This window comes from Coptis chinensis, chromosome 6 (assembly GCF_015680905.1).
Source record: "Coptis chinensis isolate HL-2020 chromosome 6, ASM1568090v1, whole genome shotgun sequence".
Classification (NCBI taxonomy): Eukaryota; Viridiplantae; Streptophyta; class Magnoliopsida; order Ranunculales; family Ranunculaceae; genus Coptis; species Coptis chinensis.
In genome coordinates this window covers 64,908,515-64,930,785 of record NC_141461.1, presented here as the reverse complement: position 1 = coordinate 64,930,785, position 22,271 = coordinate 64,908,515, and the positions used below count along the sequence as shown (strand labels likewise).

Below are 22,271 nucleotides of genomic sequence, written 5' to 3'. Positions count from 1 at the left end.
TTCTTTTGAATGGGGTCACTTGGAACTTGTTTCTATATTTTCTTCTCGAATGGGGGTCATGATGCATTACATTTTCTTCGCCATCTTCATGTTCTAAAATGGGGTTGGGCTCTTCCATTAGTGTTTAGTGTTAGGGTTTTAAAGGTTTAAGGGTTTATAGTTTTTATGGTGTAAAGAAGAGAATAGAAGAGAAGGGTTGAAAAGGGTTGCAACAAGTCAAATTCACTTTGGTTTGGGGTCTGCCCAACACAAAACAACTTTTGGGACCAATGGCACATTTGTAATAAGTGTTTTAGTTTTTGGGGTCTGCCCAACACAATATGGGTCCGGCAGTAAGCCAGTAACAAGTACCAACAAAAAATACAAAAGACAAAAAGAAGGAAAACCGGCTAAAATGACTAAAGTAGATACACGTGTAGCGAAATAATGAGGTGATAGAACATTAGAACCGATAGACAGCCTCAAACCGATAGAACTTTAGGTCGTGACTATTTGGGCATTGTTTAAAAAGCCCATGTTAAAAATAACATAGGGCACCCAACCATTTTCTCTTCTCCTTTCATCATTATGGCGACGAGTAGCATGAAAAAGAGCTACCGTTGTACGCCTAGTTTACAACAGTTTTACACAGGTGGACCATTTACAGTATCTTCAGATGGTTCGTTTCTAGTCTGTGCTTGTGAAGACACTATAAAAATTGTCGATTCCTCTAACGCTTCGATAAAATCAACTATACAAGGAGATTCACAACTTGTTACTTCTCTTACTCTTAGTCCCAATGACCACTTCCTCTTTTCCGCTAGCCATAGTCGTCAAATCATTGTTTGGGATATTTCTACTTCCAAGTTATTACGTTCTTGGAAGGTACGTAACGTACTACTACTTAAAACCTCTCTTAAACCCTTTTAATGTTGAGTTTGTTTAAGTTTTGTTGATTATATTGTAGGGACATGAAGGACCGGTGATGGGGATGGTTTGTGATGCGTCGGGGGGATTGCTTGCGACGGCTGGAGCTGATAGGAAAGTACTTGTATGGGATGTGGATGGAGGTTTTTGTACACATTATTTTAAAGGTCATAAAGGGATTGTGACTAGTATAATGTTTCATCCGGATCCAAATCGCTTATTAGTAAGTTCTAAGTATAATAGATAATGTAATGCTTTGAGTTCTGATTGAATTTCATACTTCGCCATGAAATGGGACAGTGGCGTTAGAACTTAGATGAATAAAAGAAATGATTGGCTTTTATTTGCTAGCATCACTCTACTTATAACTTGCTTGGAGTTAAGATACTAGTATGTAGTAATGGATGGTGGGGACCAATGTAGAAGAGGGAGGAGAGGTTAGAAGGAGGAAAGAGAAAGAGAAAGGGAAAGGGAGCCTAGGGACAAACTGATAAGGGGGCTGAGAGGGAGAACCTCTATTCCAAGAACCAACTTCGTGACTTGATCAATATTAGGAAATTCAAGTCTTTGATCATGCATACTTCGTTTTAGATATTGGAAAAGATAGAATTTTGATGCCTTAGTAGAGTCTGGAAATTACAAATTTTACATACTAGGAGTCATTGCTAAGAAAAAGCAAGTAAGAAGAAAATAAAGTTAGTTAATATGTCCCTATCAGAGAAATTTAATTTACATATTCTTGCAGTTTTTAGAAATGGAAACACTGAGTAGTTACTTTTCAGTATCTGTATCCTCTCATTGGAGCGTGGCTTCTCTAATTTTCTGTGTGGACCTCATTCTTGAGTATAATAATATATGGATTAGGTGCAAGTATGTAACATGGACACGCCATAGTTCAAAAAAATCTGTGTTGGATACGTTGTGTTCGTGTCGGACACATATTTTATGTTATATACCTCTATTTTTGATATTTCATCGTGTCCAACACTTCGTATTCGTGTCAGATGCGGACACACCTATACGTGTCAATGTAACTTAGGGTGCAACCTTTTTGTAGCATTACCTTTGAAGCGGAGTAGGTTACGAATTAAATTCAAAGAAAATGAATCTAGGTTTCTTATGTTGGTATGACACCTCTGTGGAATACAAATTTCATTGGTGGTTAGTGAGAGAGAGATCTTGTGAGTTGTGTATTATTTGCTTTGCTTTTTTGAGATCTTTGTTCTCCTTCTTGTAGGCTAACTCGGCCTACTAACTTCATCTTTACGAGTGAATACGTCTGTTTTTTGTTCAACCTGGATATACTGAGTTTTATCATGACGGAAGCCAGTTTCAATGCCTAATCAGTGCACGCCTAGGGGCGCTTAGTGTTGCCTGGAGTCTCTCTCAGTACCTAGCTAGCAGTTGTGCTTAGGGTCTTAATTTCTTACTATAACTAGATGTCTCTTCTTGACATTCTTGGAAGGATAAGTTATCCCGAGAATTTCGTTTTAACTTTCCCTGTAACATGTTTATGTTAGTAAGTATAAAAGTTCACTCTACTTTGGTATGAGATTTACTTCAGGGCTCAAGGCAGAGTTGTGGACATCTTCTTGTTTTTTTTTTGTTCTTTTTTCTCTTACCTGATCCAATAAACTAAATTTCATTAATGATCCAAGAATAAGGGCGTACCTCCTTAGCAAGGTGCTAAGGAAGGTAAATCCTGAAAACAAGGTTACCGAGAGTGCTGTGCGCCAACCCAAATTGACATTCTTCCACTCAAACAGTCAAACATGAGATCCTCTACGAGAAAACCTCTCACCCTTGAATCATTGGATCCCCGAGTCAAACGACACAACTTTACATTACAAATATCTCTCTCAGGAGTGGAGAATAATCCTTCGAAGATTCTGCAATGCCTCTCTTGTCATATGGAGTATGGACCAGCACACAGCATGAAGTAACATTTCCTGAAAGGCTTGCTGACGGAAAATATGTTTTTCCATTGCCACAATCGCATAGAATCCAAGAGTGTCACATCATTGCCATTGACACACCTAAAACTGAACCGAAATAGTTCCTGAGCATTAGAGAAATTGAACTCTCTAAGTAGGTGGTGAATTGTTTCTTCTGCTAGCCCACAGATGATGCATCTAGAGTAGCTGGGTTTCTCACTAGAATGAAATTTCTAATATCATGCATATATTATGAACTAACAATTTGAAACTAGAGATTGAAAGTTCCTGATTACTTCTGGTCATGTGCACATATTGACTGACCAGTTTGCTTTGGTTATGTAGCTGTTCTCTGGAAGTGATGATGCAACTGTCCGGGTGTGGGATCTCGTAAGTAAAAAGTGTGTTGCCGTGCTGGAAAAGCATTTCTCGACGGTGACTTCACTGGCAGTGTCTGAGAATGGATGTATGCTGCTAAGTGCTGGTAGAGACAAGGCATGTTTTTGCTTAGATATCAGTGTCTTCCATATGACGCCAGTAGGCTATGGTTTAATCATGATTTTATTATTTTTTATAGTCAGTGCTTAACTGAGTATGATGCAGCACATGCTTGAAATATTGTTTTGTTTATATTTGTAATATGTGGAAAATTATTGGAGGAATTGATTTCATGCATTTATTTAATTTGTTTTCTTATTTTATGCATCACAACACTTTTAAAGATATTGAATATCTATACTTCGGTTCATTTTGAAGAAAAGCACAATCACATCTTCAATTCCAATGAACAAGGGATTTGTACTTGTGGTTGGGGTCATATTAGATTATTGGAAGGTTGTAGTTGCGATTTGCCTCCCTTAGCACCTTGAGTGTTGCGTCAGTTTGTCATATTGTGTGTTAAATGGAAGACTCCTTACAATGGTTACATCTCTAGAGTCTTAGAAATCCCGATTGAAATCTAATTGTATGTGTTTATTTTCATACTACAAGGGGGATACAATGTCGTGTTTCGGATTTTGATACTCAAGAACTCAGTATGTGAACATATATTATGTATTTATGTTTTTTTATCTATGTAAATATATAGAAAAGCGTGTAGACACTTTACAAGAGACAAATTGATACAGCTTGTTAGGTGTACGTAGCGATAAGTTAATGAACTATTTTTGTGATAAATAAATTAGCTCATATAGGTACTATAGCTATGTAAAAGAAAGAATGTATGGCCATTAATTCATTTTGGAAGACTTGAGTTTCTCATTTGATGTGACAGGTCCCAACTAGCTTAGCTGGTAAAGTTTGTAGGAGGTGTTACCACATACCTGGGTTTCAACTTGAAAATCCGCCAACTTCATAATAAATTTCAACTTCCAATTAAGTATTAAACAGAAAAAAATAGGCTGTGAATTGTGACTAGTTGAAAATGGTCTCGTTGGTGAGGAGATCTCTTTTCACTCAGAGCTTTTGAGTTTAAACTCATCTCTCTGATATCACGTGAGGTGTCAGTTGGTGGATCATAGTGTCAGAACAATATAAAACAATGTACTGTGGGAAATCAGTAGAACAAGTAGTGAGGTGCATTATGTGTTATAACATGTATTAACAGTGCCATGTTTCTTGTTTTTTGTGCTTTTAAAACTTCAACTTTATTTGTGTCTTCATTGTTTGACGTTTGAATGTTCAATTAATTTCGTCTTGTACCTTCACTATAGTGCAAGTGATACGTGCTGTGTACAAATTGTCGTGTCTTTTGCATATAATTTATTGTATGGGCTTAATGTCCCTGTCCCTGTTTCTGTTTGTGAAGCACATTCATGATTCATGCATCATCCTTCAGAATTGTATTATCATCATTAATTTTTTAGCAAAAAATGATTTTTAGATTGGCTTCAGGTTGTAAACTTATGGGACCTGCACAACTTTGACTTCAGGATGACTTTACCAACTTACGAAGTTCTTGAAGCTGTTCTTGTTATTTCTCCCAGAAGTCATTTGGCTGATTGCTTGGGATTTAGTGAACAGCTCAGTGGGAAGAAAAAGAAAATTGGGTCACCACCTATTTACTTTCTGACTGTGGGTGAGCGTGGACTTATAAGGATCTGGAACTCCGAAAGGTAGGTTCTTATAAATTCCTTTAAGAACCTTGTGTGGAATTTCTTCTAATTATTGGACAATACTGATCCCCAAGGGTTGGTATAATATTTATTCTCCAAAATCATCTGAGTGAAATATTAGAATAACCGCTCACTCAGTTTCTGGGTTGTAATAAAATGGTAGGAGAGGTGGCCGAGGGTTTCAAAGTGTAACTTTTACTTATTGAGAATTCGGACCCCTCCCCTTCTGTACCTTCACCTAATTTACATACGTTACTAAGTGCAATGTATCAAATAAAAAAAGTAACGTATATCTCTGCGATAAATGTTTGATTATACTACCTCAGTATACTTGTTTTATTTACAGTGCACACTGCCTGTTGGAGCAGCAGTCTTCCGACATAACTCTCTCCTCTGATGGTGATGAAGTAAAAAGGGGTTTCACATCGGCAGTTATGCTACCATTGGATCAAGGGTTGCTCTGTGTCACTGCTGATCAGCAGTTTCTTTTATATAGCCCGACTCAATCTCTGGAAGATGCATTTAAGTTAAAGCTTAGGAAAAGGCTTGTTGGTTACAATGAAGAAATTGTAGATATGAAGTTTGTGGGAGAGGATGAACAATTTCTTGCTATGGCTACAAATCTTGAGCAGGTACTGTTTTGGTCAAGTCATTTCTCTTTTCCTCACTTGAGATAAATGCAACGTATTGCTTCTAGGAAGATAGCTTAAGTAGGCTTTTTGATATAAAAATTTGTAAACATTGATCTGAAAAACTGTATATATGTGCAGGTCTGGGTGTATGACCTTGCATCCATGTCCTGTTGCTATGTGCTGTTGGGACATACAGACTCTGTACTATGCCTTGACACGTGTATTTCAAGTGCTGGTAGAAATCTTCTTGTAACTGGAAGCAAAGACAGCAGAGTAAGTGACCTCTTCTTCCCCTACCTCACTAATCTTTTAGATGGCGGTGTTTAGTCTCCTCCTTAGCAGTAATGTTGTGTTACACTTTACCAAGTGCTAAACGATTTCAGATTGTCAGTTTTATCACTTATATGTGTGTGGTGTGTACCATCAGTCTATCATTCAGTCATTTACAAGTCAAAATAGTGGTTAGACATTGTTGGTAACTTGCATTGAAAACAAAATAGAGTGGCAGTTTCCAGAGAGGAATTCTTTTTCTTTCTGCAACACATTCAATCTGTATATGTCAGTCACCCAAAAATGTATATGCAAATTGTCGTCTCAAACTCTCAACTAGGTTCCATTTATCTTAAAAGCTAATTGGGTTTCTAGCCTTCCGAATAACCTGGAATGCTGAGATGATTGTAGAAATCCAAAAGGAACAACAAGCTGACTGCTAAAATGACTTCAAGTATAGTATAATGCTTATGAAATATTGCCCCCATTGCCATACTCGACCAAAGTATAGACTCTCCATATAGTCGTAAAGCAATGCTAAAGTAATTCAAAGCAAGAAGGCTCCCAGCCCATAGCAACAGTATTTCTTGTATAAGGATCATCAGAGCAAAAAATATTTCTCAAGTTCAGTCAGCTGGTAAGCTCAGTCAATCAAGAGGGCATAACTAACTTGTTCTACTTGTGGATAATAAATTGCGTTTCTGACTCTGTCATTGTCTCATCCAGAGACTGACAAGTTGGATTTCGTAGATCATCCTTGAGAAAACCCAGAAGTATAGCAAGAAGAGAGCCTTCTAACACCTCTACTGTTTTTCGGGTTATCTTACTATTTAAATTGAGATCTCATGCTTATTCTCTGTTACAGGTTAGGTTATGGGACCATGAAGGCCAATGCTGTATCGGAGTTGGTACAGGTCATTTGAAAGATGTTGGAGCTGTTGCATTTTCGAAAAAACAAAGGAACTTTATTGTCAGTGGTAGTAGGTGAGAACTCAGTGACAAAAGTTTCTGTTTTAATTGGATAGACGTTATATTTGTGCGTATATTATATTTTTTTTCGAAGTTCAAATTGAAGATTTCTTTACTTTGTTGGAGCTTTCTATTGCATGAAATAGTGAAAAACTTTTACTGTGATGGTTTGTGCTTGGCACGCAAGTAATACCTGGAAAGTTCTTTAGTGAGTGCATTCTTGCGGGTATATGCCATGCAGCTTGCTATAGAAAGACAAAATAAGGATGAGGCTTTGAGTAAAGTTTCAAGCATGAGGCATAGTCTCTTCTAAATTTGCAGTTCTTTCCATATTTGAGTGAGGCCCAATCTTTTCCCTAGCTTGTTTTAACAAATAATAGAAGACATTGAACTTGGAGGAAAGAGGGGAGAGGGGCTGCTTTTAGTAGTTTCTTCTTTATTTTGCCTTCTATTTTTACCCCATAAATGGTTCATCTATATTCCCCTTGTATCTAATAAATCCTATTTTGGTGGTTCTCTCTAGGGATGAGACCCTTAAGATTTGGAGTTTGGATGGTGTCTCAGAGGATGGTAATCGGGCCATGAATCTGAAAGCCAAAGCTGCTGTGGCAGCACATAAAGGGGATATCAATTGTCTGGCTGTTGCACCAAATGATAGTTATGTTTGTAGTGGTTCCCAGGTATTTACATCAAGTTTTGTCATTCTTGAGCATCTGCCTAGCACTTTCATTTTAAATTTGCCTGATAAAAAATTTCCTTGATTTGTTTAGGATAAAACTGCATCTATTTGGAGGCTTCCAGATCTAGTATATGTACAAACGCTTAAAGGGCACAAGAGGGGAATATGGTCCGTGGAGTTTTCCCCAGTTGATCAATGCGTTATAACAGCATCCGGAGATAAAACAATAAAGATATGGTCTATATCTGATGGTTCATGTTTAAAAACATTTGAAGGGCATACGTCAAGAGTATTACGAGCTTCATACATTAGTCGTGGGACTCAGTTTGTGTCTTGTGGTAAAGAAGCCTGCATTTTCTTGCCACGTATTCCTTAACCTGTTCAATGGTGGAAATTAATAACAAAGCAAACTTGTTCCATCTCAGGTGCCGATGGTTTGCTAAAACTATGGATGGTCAGAACAAGTGAATGCATTGCTACCTATGACCAGCATGAGGACAAGGTTTGGATCTCCCTGTAGATCATGTTTGATACCTGTTTGATATGTGTGATTATTTGTTTGATATCTATCTATATATAAGTCATATTGTATTGGATGTCTGTCACTGATTCCAGCCAGCTGCATAAAGCAATTACTAGAAGAACAGTTTCACACATTTTTACTTTAATTTATTTGTGTCGTGTAATTAGCGTCAATGTTATACCACAGATCATATCTTTTTTTATCGATGAAATGCAATATTGTTGAGTGGATATATTTTTCCCATGTACACGAGTGTGAGGTTATGTGAATCAAAATTCCATGGTAAACCAGAGAAAGGAAGAGCTAACAGAGAAAATATAGTGGAGAGGTAAGATCTCCATGCAAATTCCTGCCTAAATGAGGGACTTCACTTTTGCCTTATTTCACATTTTTTTTTGTTTTAAATTATTTTTCTTTCTGCTTGTGCAAATCTGAATAACAGATTGACATGGTATCTCATGTGGTTAGGGTCAATGTTATAGCACATTTCATGTCTAACTTATTGATGCATTACAATATTGGTCAGTAGATATGTTGTTCCCTAATAAACGGGTATTAGCTTATGTGAATTAAATTTTCATGGAATACAAAAAGAGGAATGAGTTACGATAGGAAAAAAAGGAGTGGAGGTAAGCTCCATGCATGTTCCCTCTTTTTACTCTCCTCCATACTCATCTTTTCTCCTGCCTTTGGTTTTTTCGTGGATTTCCATTCCATGAAGCCAAGCACAGGTTTCACAGACTAAGGGGGTGTTTGTTTTTCAGCTACCTAGCTGAAAAACAAACACTTTAAAAAAAAGTGGTCCACCACTTACAGTTGGAATAAGTGGAAGTGGACTTGTAAGTACTAAAAACAAACGCACCCTAAATTTGCATTTCTTTGAGCAGTGTGGTTGTTCATACCTTAGAATCATCAATTTCTTTCTCTTTAATGAAATTTCCTATATTAATAATTGTTTCATTGGTTTCTAGTACAGTTTGCATTTAATAATGAAAAAAGTACTGATACTCATTCATTGAAATAAAGCACTTTTAGTAAGGTCATCAGAATTTCCTTCATGTCCTGTTCGATGATTTCGTGTTGCAGGTTTGGGCGCTGGCTGTTGGCAAGAAAACAGAAATGCTTGCAACTGGTGGCAGTGATGCTGTTGTGAATCTGTGGCATGACTCCACTGCTGAAGATAAGGAGGAAGCTTTACGTAAGGAGGTAACTTATTAATGTGGAATTACTATAATGTGTCTGTGTTTTCCTATGAGGTTTTACTCTTGATTTTGGGGAAAGAGAAGTCAGCATCGTTTTGGTCTTTATACATATTACACCTGGTTTGCTCCTGACAGGGGAAAAAAAAGAGGGGAGGGGGGGGGGGGTGTGTGGTGGGTTGGGGGTAATGATGCAAAGTGAGTTACAGTGATACCCCATTTAATGGCATCTCACCAATTCGACTATACTATATGTTGCAGCATGCAGTGTACCATCTCAAGATCAATAAGAACTTACAAACATTTTTTGATTTGCAGGAGGAAGGGGTTTTAAAAGGTCAAGAACTGGAAAATGCGGTATCTGATGCTGATTATGCTAGAGCTATTCGAGTTGCATTTGAACTTCGCAGGCCTCATAAGCTTTTTGACATATTTTTGGATCTTTGCAGGTTGGCACTAATTTATCAGTTGTACATTTTACCAGCCATTATAAATTTATTGTACTTATTATTTTTTTATGCTTTGAAATTTTTATCAGGAAGAAGCATGCTGAAGATCAGATAGATAGAGCCCTTCGCACCCTTGGGAAGGAGGAAATTCATCTTCTTTTTGAGTATGTTCGAGAATGGAATACAAAGCCAAAGTTCTGTCATATTGCACAATCTGTGCTTTTTCGCGTTTTCAACATCCTCTCTCCTACGGAAATTCTCGAGGTACTTCTAACTTTTCATTTATTGCATTCTAAAATTGATTTTAGGCAAAAACCTAAAAACATACAACAAACATTGCGACATTTTACATATGATCTAACGTACTTTGAATTAATCTAAAAATTAGTAAACTTTCAATTTTTTACAATTAGTGTAACATGTGAAATTGCCCTTAACCCAATTGCAAAATTAATGTTACAGTTTGTTACCATTTGAAACGCCAATTCATCTTATGTAGTTCATTTTTTGCAATTTTCGGGTTAATTATAATTTCACATATTGCACTAATTGTAAAAAATTGAAAGATCATTGTGTTTTAGAATAAATTCAAAGTATGTTACTTCATATGTAAAATGTTGCAAAGTTCGTTGTATTTTTAAGAGATTTTTCCTTGATTTTAACTTTTATCTTTTGAATATTACTTTTGAATTGTTTATGGATTCAACTTTTTTTTATTATTATGTATATTTTTTTTCCATAGCTATATATTCATTCCAAAAAGTGTTTACAATCCCCACTAGATATTATAAAAAAAAAAAAAAAAAAAAAAAATCCCCACTAGACAACTCAATTACGAAATTTGACTTATAAGACTAGAGTATCCTAGTTACACATGAAATCTTGTTATGTAAGTTCCCTAAAGAGATTGATGAATGGTGAATGGTATACAATCCCCTTGATGAATGGTATAGAAGCTTCGTCATATCCACCTTGATCTTATGAACTTCTTGCAATTTGTTTTCAAACACTTCTATTGCTCTCATTCCATATGCCCCATGCTCATGAAATCACTGAGGTACGGAAGTTCTGTTGTTTCTATTAGATGGTAATGACCTACTAACATACTAGATCATGTTAACGAATAAAGGAATTTTAAAATTAACCAATTTTCATCCACAGGATAAACCTTTTCATATGTACTATAGTCGACAAAGAGGAAGTAATTGTAAGAGAAATGATTATTGCAACTTTTCTAACTCAACTGAAAAGGGTTTAACTTTAATAAGTCAACTATTGTTGTTGTTCACTTATCAGAACACTAAACACCTTCGACTTACATGTTTTATGGGTTATTTTTCAGATAAAAGGCGTCAGTGAACTCCTTGAAGGCCTGATTCCTTACTCACAGAGGCATTTCAGCAGGATAGACAGGCATATACGAAGTACCCTTTTATTGGATTATACTCTATCTTCAATGTCTGTTATTGAACCAGAAATTGAGGTCAGAGCACCCAAAGAAGAACCATTGTTGCTACATGACGAAGCAAATGAACCATCGGTTAAAGATCTTAGTCCGGAGCAAGAGAAAATCTCTTCAAAGAAAAGAAAATCAGGTAAAGTAAGATCCGGTGCAGAAAAGAAACTTAGGGATGTCGGTTGGTTACGTTGATGCTTTGACATCTTTACGGGCATAACAAATTTTGTTTGGCTTTCAGGACACTTGACTATTCAATGCTCTCTTTAGTGTTGTATTTATATGTTTTTGCGGCCTAATTTTAACTTTTGTAGCTAGTGGGGTTGGATAGTTCACCTACTACTTTATGTTGAGTGCAATGGTTTTGAATGTAAAACATCGGCCACCGAAGTAGCAATTCCATGCGAATTAAATGAAATGAAATGGAGAGAATGTGAACTGTAATATATAATATTGCAAAAGACGGCCTAAAAAATAAAATGTCATTAAGGCTTTCTGTTCGTCCGGACCATGGCACTATACACTGTGATTCACTATTAGTCCGGACCAAGGTTTTCTGTTCGTTAAGACCTATTTTTTAGACCTACTATTGCGATTTATTATTTAGATAATGTTGGTTTGCATTGCAGTATATATGGACATGTATTTCTATGTAAATCAATGATTAAAACTTTTGAAACATGTAGGTCCAAAGAGTAGGTCAAATAAGTGAGTCACTGTCGATCCATTGTCACCAAATTCGGTTTTTTTTCAAAACGCGTTTAAAACCGGAGATATTGGCAAGGCGTCTTGTTCCAGTTTAAAATCTGGGTTTTTCAAAAAAACGTGTTTTAAACTTAAAAACCGTTTAAAACCTGAAATTTTGAAAATCTCCCGTTTAATTTTTTATTTTAAAAGAAAACGCGAAAAGAAAAAGGGGTTTTGAAGTTTACCTTTTTGAAGAGTGGGCTAACGATTGACTTATTGAGACAGTTTTATTTTGCTTTGGACTATTAATAATTGGAAACTTTAAAGTTATTAACTTATTTGTAGTACTTGCCCCATTATGGTTGGTAATTAGTAGTATCTTATTTAGAGTCGTGTTTTAGTATTCAATCTAAAACTTCTAGTATTTGGATGAGTAATTATAATTTGATACTTTCATATATTTGAATTTTCTTTCATTTGTATTATTATTATTTTTATTTTATGTGCCCATTTTTTTTTCCACTCTTATAAAAAATCAAACTCCTTATTTATTATATTTTTTATCATCAGTTTTTACTGTTTCTTTTACATATTATACGTTTTAAACCCGTTTTTTATGCCCTACGTTTTTTTTTTTTTTTTTTTTTTTTTTTTTTTTTTAAAATTTTTTCCGTTTAAAACGCAAACTAATTTTTTTTTTCAAGTACGCCGTTTTAAACCCGTACCATACTTAGTGACAATGGGTCGATCTAGCATTACGTGGGTCGATTTAGCATTACTGGAAAATTACTCCTCTATAATCTTTTAAGGAAAGAGCTCAAGAAAAATATACATAGAAAACTATTTTCGAAAGAAAAATTTAAAAAAAAAAATTATTATTATAATGCTCTTTGTGTCTCTCCCTTTTATCATCTTATGAAAGGGTAGGCCTGGCTCTAAAGTTTGGGTTGTCCTAGGCGAGCTCCTAAAAATAATGGGCCTGTGTCGTAGGGGAAAAAAACATGCACAAATTTTTTTTTTGTTATTCGTAGTTTGCGTAGAGAGAACATAGAACCAACCCACTAGCAAGAGTCCTAATTCAGTTCAAAATTTTGTCTAACATTTTATATATTCAAAATTTTAAATAAAAGAAATTTTAAATTGAAATAAGAGAGTGAATTTGTGAACAAGCTTGTCCACAAACAACATTTTTTTATTGGTCCAAATCATTTTGGGGCACATAAACAATTTTTTCGGGTAGAATAAATAGTTTTCTCAGGCACCAACTCCACCAGCACTTGTTGTCTTATGCACAGTAAATAGTAGCCTATCCACAAAGTTATTCAGTTGAAATAATAGGACACACAATTCAAATAATTTTAGATTTGAGACATCATGCCTTTGTTAGAAGAATTTGCAAATAATGTCGACTGTGTGGAGTGGTCTAAACTCTAAACCCCCTCTCTTTCGACATTTCGGCCAAGTAATCGAATTAATTTTTTTCCCAAAAATAGTTTTTTTAGAAAAAGAAAACTAAAGTAGCGGAAGGAGACGAGTTACTGACTTACGGTAGCTTGGTTTCTTTTGTTTCGCTAAAGGGTCAGGCTTTCTGAGTGTTAAGGTGCACTTGGGATTTATGACCGAATGAGCCGAACCAGACTAAAAAAGGAAAAGAATATGGACGTGGGTAGTGGGTATGTAGCCAATTGGGAGCCTTAATTTTTGGCAACAACTGGGGGCCCTAGGCAACCACCTATGCTGACTACCCCTCAGAGCTGCCCTGTAAACAGGAAAACGGAATACAAGATTTTATGATGTTTGGCCAATCTTGCTTTTTATAAACTAAGCAAAGTGAAGCTCATGTATCTTTATCACAGAAGCAAGAACAATAGATACACAATGTATAAAAATACCCAAAACTAGAGTTTAATGAATAAAAATGAATACTCTTAATTCAATAATAATAATCAAGTCTGAAAATATTAAGGTTTGTATCTGCTTATATAGAGAACTAGTTAACAAATCCTAATCATAATAGAATTTGGGAAACTAAAATAGAAACTAGTCTAATTCTAATTAACTAAGGATTTAAAATAGAAATAGAATAAAAGATAAACTCTAGCTGTAGCATTATGCATGTGCTGTGCACATGATAATCTATTGCGCCCTCAAGATCAATCCCCCCAGCTTGAGAAGAGCTTGTCCTCGAGATTAAGTCCTTGTACTTTTGGTAGAAAGTAGGATCCATGAGTTGAAATGCAACATCAGAAATCCATGAACTTTCTAAGAATGGACGGTCACACCACTTCACCAAATAACGATCATAAGTACCCTGGCGAGTCGTAGTAGTAGAAACATTAATGACAGTTTCAATCCGATCTGTAGCAGTAGCAGGAACAACACTATGATCTACAGGTAGGGGAATACGTGGAATACTATCGCTAACAAAAAGAGTGAGATCCACTACATTATGAGTCGCGAGATATACGCATCTCAGGAGGGGAGGTCCAATTCATAAGCATTTTCTCCATAACGGGCGACAATGGGAAATGGGCCAAATCGTCGCATCATTAACTTGTGAGATGAAGGCCGACGTTATTTTCTCAAATAAACCATCACCAAATCACCAACCTCGAAAGTCACCAAGCGCTTGTATTTGTCTGCATTAGTCTTGTACATGGCATAAGATTTCTCCAAACGCTTCTTGACATCCTCATGAATAAGGTGAATCCGGGAAGCAAATTCGTCTGCAGATGCACAAACAGGAACAGTCGATGGAATAAGAGCAAGAACAGTAAGAGGAGTCATGCCAGTTACAATCATGAAAGGAGAAAGGCATGTAGAACAGTTGACAGAGTTATTATAAGCAAACTCTGCTTGTGCTAGAACAAACTCCCAAGATTTGGGATTATCATCAATCAAACACCTCAATAGGTCACCCAAACTACGATTTACAACCTCGGTCGCCCATCGATGCGTGGGTGGAAAGTCAGAGAAAATTGGAGCTTACTCTTAAAAAGCTTCCATAATGTTTTCCAAAATAGCTAGTAAACTTGACATCTGGCCGAAGTGATAGTCGCGAGGTAAACCATGCAAACGAACTATCTCACGAAAGTATAAATGAAGCAACCCATGCGGCAGATATGTAGTATGAGTGCGAGGGGAATGAAATGAGCCATCTTGGAGAAACGATCCACAACCACAAAAATAGAATCCTTTCCATGTGTAGAGCGTGGTAAACCCAACATAAAATCCATGGAGACATCAACCCAAGGTTTTGTCGGGAATAGGAAGTGGAGTATACAAACCAAAGATTAGTGTGCTTACCTTTTCGATTTATCGGCACACATAACATCTTTTAATAAACTGGTTAATATCTCGACGATAGTAGGCCAAAAGTACTTCTCCACGATAGAGGCAATGGTCTAAATGATCCCAAAGTGACCACTCAAACCCCCAAAGATGCATTTCAATCATAATCGATCCGCGGAGGGAAGAAATGGGAATACAAAGCTATGAACCCGAAATATGAAACCATCATGGAGAAAAATTCACCGGATACACCATGATGTACTAAGCGATTCGGCATGAATAGGACTAAAATAGGCATCCTGAGCATATAAGTCGCGTAACTCATCAAAACCAAACAAAGAGGTACGGAGAGTAACCAAGAGATGTGAACGACGACTCAAAGCATCAACAACTCAATTATCCTTTCCAGCCTAAAACTGTAAGTGGAAAGTATATTTCTGCAAGAAAGTGTTCCACTTGATATGTCGAGTACTGACATCCTTCTGAGTATTAAGATAACGAAGAGCTTCATGGTCAGACTTTATGAGGACTTCACGATGAATAAGATAATGATGCCAATGTCGTACAGCTTGGACAACTGCATAGTACTCCAAGTCATATGTAGAATAATTCAATTTAGCACCAGTAGGTTTCTCACTATAGAAAGCAACCGGCTTGCCATTTTGGCTCAAAACAGCACCAATGTTGTACTTACAAGCATCACATGTTACCTCAAAGAGTTGAGTGAAATCTGGCAAAACTAAAACAAGAGCAGAAGTCATCTTCTTCTTAATTAAGTCAAATGCCTCATTAGCTTCAAGAGTCCATTTGAAAGCTTTCTCACATGTCAAAGCAGTTAAAGGAGCCATAATACTGCTGAAATTATGAACGAACATTCTATAGAAAGAAGCTAAACCATGAAAACTATGAACCTGAGTCACTGTAGAAGGAACATGCCACTCAATAATAGCCTGGACTTTGGAATCATCAACACGAATACCATCGGCAGAAACCAAGAAACCCAAAAATACCACAGAGTCAACCATGAAAGAACATTTCTTAAGTTGTAGATAAAGCTTCTCAGTACGCAAAACACCCAAAAGAATCTCAATATGTTCAGACTCAGAAGAACTGTAAATCAAAATATCATCAAAGTAGACAACACAAAATTTATTCAGATGAGGCTTCAAAACCTGAGTCATAAGATGCATGAAGGTAGAAGAAGCATTAGAAAGACGAAAGGGCATGACCAACCACTCATATAAACCGTCTTTTGTTTTAAAGGAAGTTTTCCATTCATCTCCAAGGCGGATACAAATGTGATGAAATCCAGATGGCAAATCAAGCTTGGAAAACACCTTAGCACCATGCAATGAATCAAGCATATCCTCAAGGCGTGGAATGGGAAAACAAATCAAGCTAATAACTCAGTAACTTGCCTCTGTAACTCGGCGTGTTCAGAAGGAGCCATGCGATAATGTGGTAAGTTAGGGAGGGGAGCTCCAGGAATAAGATCAATAGCATGTTGGATATCTCGTAAAGGGGGCAATCCTCCATTAGCAGGCTCAGTACAAACATTAGAATATGAATCTAGCATTGGTTGTAACACAAGTGGTATAATAGTAGGGTTTGCAAGAAATGACGCAATAAGAGCAAGAAACATACCGCAATGACATCCGTCTGCTAGAAAACCTGGTTTCACTGGTGGGCGTGGCTGAGAAGGTGGGCGAAATGGAGTCAGTGGTGCCAAAACAATTTTCTCACCACCAGAAGTGAAAGTATAAGTGTTCTCACGCCCATTATGAGTAACAAGGAGATCATACTGCCAGGGACGACCAAGTAACAAGTGGCATGTGTCCATGGGTGCAAACATAACACCAAACATCATCCTTGTGTTTAGGACTAATGGAGAACGAAACTAGACAACGGCGAGTAACCTTGACTGTGGCACCATCCTGTAACCAAGAAATAGTGTAAGGTTCAAGATGTGGCTCATCCTTGAGTTTCAGCTTGTCCACCATATCTTTAGAAACAATATTATCATTGGGACCGCTGTCAATGATAACATTACACAACATGCCATTCGAAGTGCAGCGAGTACGGAAGATATTATGACGAAGCCATGACATAGGATCATGCTTAATAACTGGAGTAACTAAATAACGGCGAACAATCAATTGGGGACAACCAGAATCTGCATAAGTTAAAAAGCCATCAATCTTAGTGACGTCTTCTTCCCGATGGGTGAGATTTTCTTCATCCTGTGTTAAACCCACGCATTTGCGTTTAGGACAGTTACTACGAACATGTCCAATTTCCTTACACTCATAGCATGTGATTGGACCCACTCTGGTAGGAGGAGGTTTGGATGACGAAGGAATATGGGTAGAAGTGGCACTAGCAGTAGCTGAAGGGGATGAGCGAAGCAAATCTTCAGCTTTGAGAGCATATTTAATAGCATTGGACATATCATAAACATCTTTGAAAGCTAATGCCTCTCGAAGTGGTTTTCGCAACCTATTCAAATAATGCCCAATTTTTTGATCGACGGATTCAGACAAATCAGCCCGTGTGCACAACAAAAGAAACTCCTTAGTATACCCAGCCACACTTTGAAGCCGTTGCTTCAAGTTTTGGAGGTGCATGAATAAATCCCTTTCATAGTCATGAGGAATAAATTCTTTTTTCAACTCTCGGCGCATCTTATCCCATGTAGTAATCTTATTATAACCCAATTTAGCACGAGTCAATTGAAGTTCATCCCACCAAACAAGTGCATAGCCCGTTAATTAGTCGCAACTAATTTAACACACTTAGGATCCTCAAAATTTTTATAAAATAAAACTTTTTCAATCTTATTTAACCAATCGACAAAAGCATCAGGCTGTAATTTTTCATTAAATTTAGGCACGTTTAATTTAATATCACCTATCTAATTCTTCTCTAAAATGCGCAATAAACGATTAATATCAAAATTACTTGCATTATGGTGCACATTTTGTTGAGGCCCAAGCCTTTGATTGCGCCTATTTTGGTTATTGCGCCTTGGTAGAGAAGGACTAGATGGAGAATCTGAAGGGTCCGGAGGATCAAAAGCTGGTGCTAACTGACGTGGTTGGTGGCGATTTCTTCGCGGTGTACGTGGTGGAGAATCAGTCGTATCAAGTGTGTAAGGTGCATCCTGCTGGCCACGCCTATTAGTTGCTAGGCCCTTGACATACTGATTGGGAGGCCTCAAATTGTGTGGGTGAGCATTTGGACCAGACCCATTAGGTGCTTTAAAACGTCTGTGGGCTGGGTGGTTAGAAGCCCATTGGGTATCCCTTAATTGAGCCCGACCATCAGGAGTGAGAGAGTCATCATCTCTGCGAACACCTCTTCCTAGTTTCATTGTTTCTCGTCGTCTTTCTCAGGATGGAGTCAAACCACGATGCTGATAAGCAGGAGACGTATGTCGACCTTGAAGATAGTGAGTTGTTGGTAGCAAACCACCTTTGTGCTTCTGATTGCGAACTCGCAGCGATGGTTGCAGATTTCTATCACCACCTCTATGTTGATAATAGATCGGAGATTCCAAGGCCTTGCCTTGAAAAGGAATAATAGGAGGAAGATGACACCGATCTTTTCGAATAGGAGATGATGGGGTCAAAGGTGATTCCTCTCTATTTTGAATGTCTAATTGTTACTGTGTGGGGTTGTGAGAAACACCCAAATCGACAGCTTTAGAATGGGAAGTTGAAGCTGAAGAGTTATGGAGCGAGGGTGCATGATGGCGACGATGCGATAGTTGAAAGCGTGAGGAGCTTGAGGAATTGGCGGAGTCAGTATCAAGATTGGAGTCGTGGGCAGGTAAGTTGTCGTCTGCTACCTTTTTAATCTCTAAAAGTCTGCTCAACTTCAATTGCTTTTGCTTTGCCTTTTTCGATTCTCGCATCATCTGTTGTATCATCGTTTGTATATCCTAAATTCGTCGCTTTCTTTCGATTCAGCCTTGTATTAACTCGGGGTCTACCATGACCTCGTTCTTGATTTGCCATAGCAAAATAACCAAGAAATTTGCTGGAATCTGATACCAATTTGATGTATCTTTGTCACGGAAGCAAGAACAATAGATACATAATATATAAAAATACCTAAAACTAGGGTTTAATGAATAAAAACGAATTCTCTTAATTCAATAATAATAATCAAGTCTGAAAATCTTAAGGTTTACATCCGCTATATATAGAACTAGTTAACAAATCCTAATCATAATAGAACTTGGGAAACTAAAATAGAAGCTAGTCTAATTCTAATTAACTAAGGATTTAAAATAGAAATAGAATAAAAGATAAACTCTAGCAGTAGCATTATGCATGTGCTGTGGACATGATAATCTATTGCGTCCTCGCATCAGAAGCTCTCCCAATGTCTTCTCCCGCACATTCTCCCATTGTTTTTTTTAGATAAACTATAAACTCATTTTATACTACAATACCTGTGATGTCTAGGAACGCCTTTTCTCAAATGTTCTAAGATCACACAACCTTATTAATGAACATAATGAATAAAGAAGATGAATTGAATCAAAGTTTTATTGATTGGCGATAGAAATTTACAATCTCTCTCTCTCTCTCTCTCTCTCTCTCTCTCTCTCTCTCTCTCTCTCTCTCTGATTTTCTCTCCTGTTTCTAATGATTTTTCGACAATAAACTAATGAATCCTTTTCTCTTGCTCTTCTAGTTTTTATATAGTGTCATGATTTGGTTTTGACCCAGTCAATCTTTGACACGTGTCCTTTGTCTTCCTCATCTTTCCCGCTCAGTACCTGCAAATGTTTGAAAACAACTACGAAATATACCGAGACATTGATCCTTATTCCAATGTCTCGAGTTTTGAAATATCAGTTATAATATCTCCAGGCACGATATTTACCCACTACATCGTCCCCTCTCGAAAATTTGAAATTTTGCTAAAAAAATTCAATTTTTCGAGAAGCGGTTATATCAGTTCGGGCCCAAATATCGACCCGGTCCATATTGTTAGACAAAAATTTAAAACGAACCGTTTATCTTTCCCACAACTTCAAGCTTCTCCCATACGCTACCTCCCCTCCAAAACGCGATTTTTCTTGCTTCGTTTCTACTGTGTTGCATTCTTGCCCTCGAATTCTTAGAAAGAAATCCCACTCTTGCAGGTATGCTTGTAATCTCCTGCATCTTGTTAGTTTTGCTAGACTATATCTTACCATAATCAGTTTATAAGAAATAAAATACTTATCTCTAGGGTTTTCAAGTCTTTTAGAATTTTGAATGCCATAAACTTGTCTACTCTCGTGTTTATACTATTGTAGATAGCACTTCTAGTATGTTTGATAATGTTTCAAAGTTTACATCTTTAGTGTCTTAAGATGATTTGTTTAGATATTTCTTTTTGTACTGTTTTGCCCATCGGATATATCAACTTGTTAAAAACGTATATCGAAATTTATGATATGGTAACCTTCATATCGAAATTTTCGATAATAAATAAACAAAAACCATCGATAATATGCTATATATATTAAATTGACAATACTAAGAATACCTTTGTCCTCCCATCTTTGTTTATAGTCCTTCCAATGGCGAGTGAAGATACCCTATCTGATGATAGCATTAATAGTGAAGAGACCCATTCTAACGATAGTCTTCGTAGCCATAATCTTGCCTCTACTTCTTCGAGACCATATTGACCCCAGACTTCTTGGGATTTGTCTTATATTGTAGAAGGGATTCCTTGTCATCCTTTTGAAACCACTGCCTCAGAATCTGAGCGCGAAACTATTGAAGATACAAGTCAATGGAAACATGGACTCAACCCTTTCTTTATCAAAAGACCTAATCTAGCATTAGTTCAGACTGCTTATCAAATTCCCACATCCCTTTATCTGCAACACTATCTTTGGTTTTCGGACCTTTACCAAATGTCAAAGTGGCACCCGGACAATGGCGATCATTCTTCTTGTTGGCCAACTTGTCATTTGGATTGAGATTTCCTCGACCAATCTCTACCGAAATGATAAACCATCTGAATATTTTCCCCGGTAAGGGTATGGGAAATTTCGGAGGTTAATGTTTATATGTAATTATTACAATAACCACCTCTCCCAGAAAAGTCACGGGCCGATAGAATCAGACTATCCGATATCCTTAGGCACTATAAATTCGGTGAAAAACTTCTTGGATATTTTTACCCCAAAAAACACAACCGTTCCAACATCAAAGGTATCATCCGCAAAAACCAAAAAAGCGACAAGGAATGGACCAAGTATCCTATCATCAGTTTGGGTGATTGGGAAAGTGCTAATACTCCAGCGAAACCCCCTCTCAAACATCAAGTCTTCAATTCTTCGGGTATACCCTCCTTCTGATACAATTTCGATATTTATATATATCGGAATCCCACTCTGACCCCAAACTTTTTGTATCTTTTTAGTACTTCTCCCTCATTTTGAAAAAGCTCGTGGAAATTCAGACAGAGTGCTCAAACTCTTAGAAGGAGCCGATGAAGAAATCGATGTCAGAACTGTGGCTGATAAAGAAGGGAACCCTCGCCTTACTGTTGCTCTTCCTAACATAAAAAATTACCGAGCTCCTCTTTATGTTCTTCAGATTGGGGCTCTTCACAAAATGGGTCAGTCGCCAATTCCCACTCAATCTCTTTCAACAAATCCTTTAAACGATCCTTCTTTTCTTGTGTCCTCCTTTGCTTTGCATGAACTACCTCCTAGTTTTCCCAACAGTTTCTTCGATTATTTAGATAACAATCTTACCATGACTCCAAATCTTTTTCCCCAAATTAAAAAAGAAGTTCCTGATTTTTATGAATATCCGATTTTACAAAATATATTTGACCAGCATCGTTTATTGTATATAGATATGGCACCTCGATTGTCAGCGAACCCAAATGTTAGTCGCCAATTTCCTGATAAAGGAAAACAGAAAGCTGCTGACACTACATCAGCCAAAGCTCCACAGAAACAGCATCCTGCCCCACCCTTAAATATTTGAGCTTCTTCTTCTAAAGACAAGCATTCTGCTCCTCCTAAAGACATATCTCGTACTTCGTCTCAAGATACCCATAGTCACTCTAGTTCTAAGAAACGAAAAACTTGGGGGGAGAGTAGGCTTGCTGAAGGACAAACACTCGATTATATTCCTTCTTC

At 37.1% G+C, this 22,271-nt stretch overlaps 1 protein-coding gene across 1 annotated transcript; it reads left to right on the top strand.

Annotated features, from left to right (window-relative positions):
• The first annotated feature begins 477 nt into the window (after positions 1-477).
• TOZ (Transducin family protein / WD-40 repeat family protein) lies at positions 478-11,582 on the top strand. Its single transcript, XM_086565884.1, has 14 exons — positions 478-864; positions 947-1,129; positions 3,186-3,335; positions 4,734-4,954; positions 5,301-5,586; positions 5,725-5,859; positions 6,722-6,840; positions 7,349-7,505; positions 7,596-7,842; positions 7,930-8,006; positions 9,114-9,233; positions 9,545-9,675; positions 9,765-9,939; positions 11,018-11,582. The coding sequence occupies exons 1-14, from the start codon at positions 568-570 to the stop codon at positions 11,324-11,326; spliced, it is 2,607 nt and encodes an 868-aa protein (XP_086422010.1). The 5' UTR covers positions 478-567; the 3' UTR covers positions 11,327-11,582.
• The last annotated feature ends 10,689 nt before the right edge of the window (positions 11,583-22,271 follow it).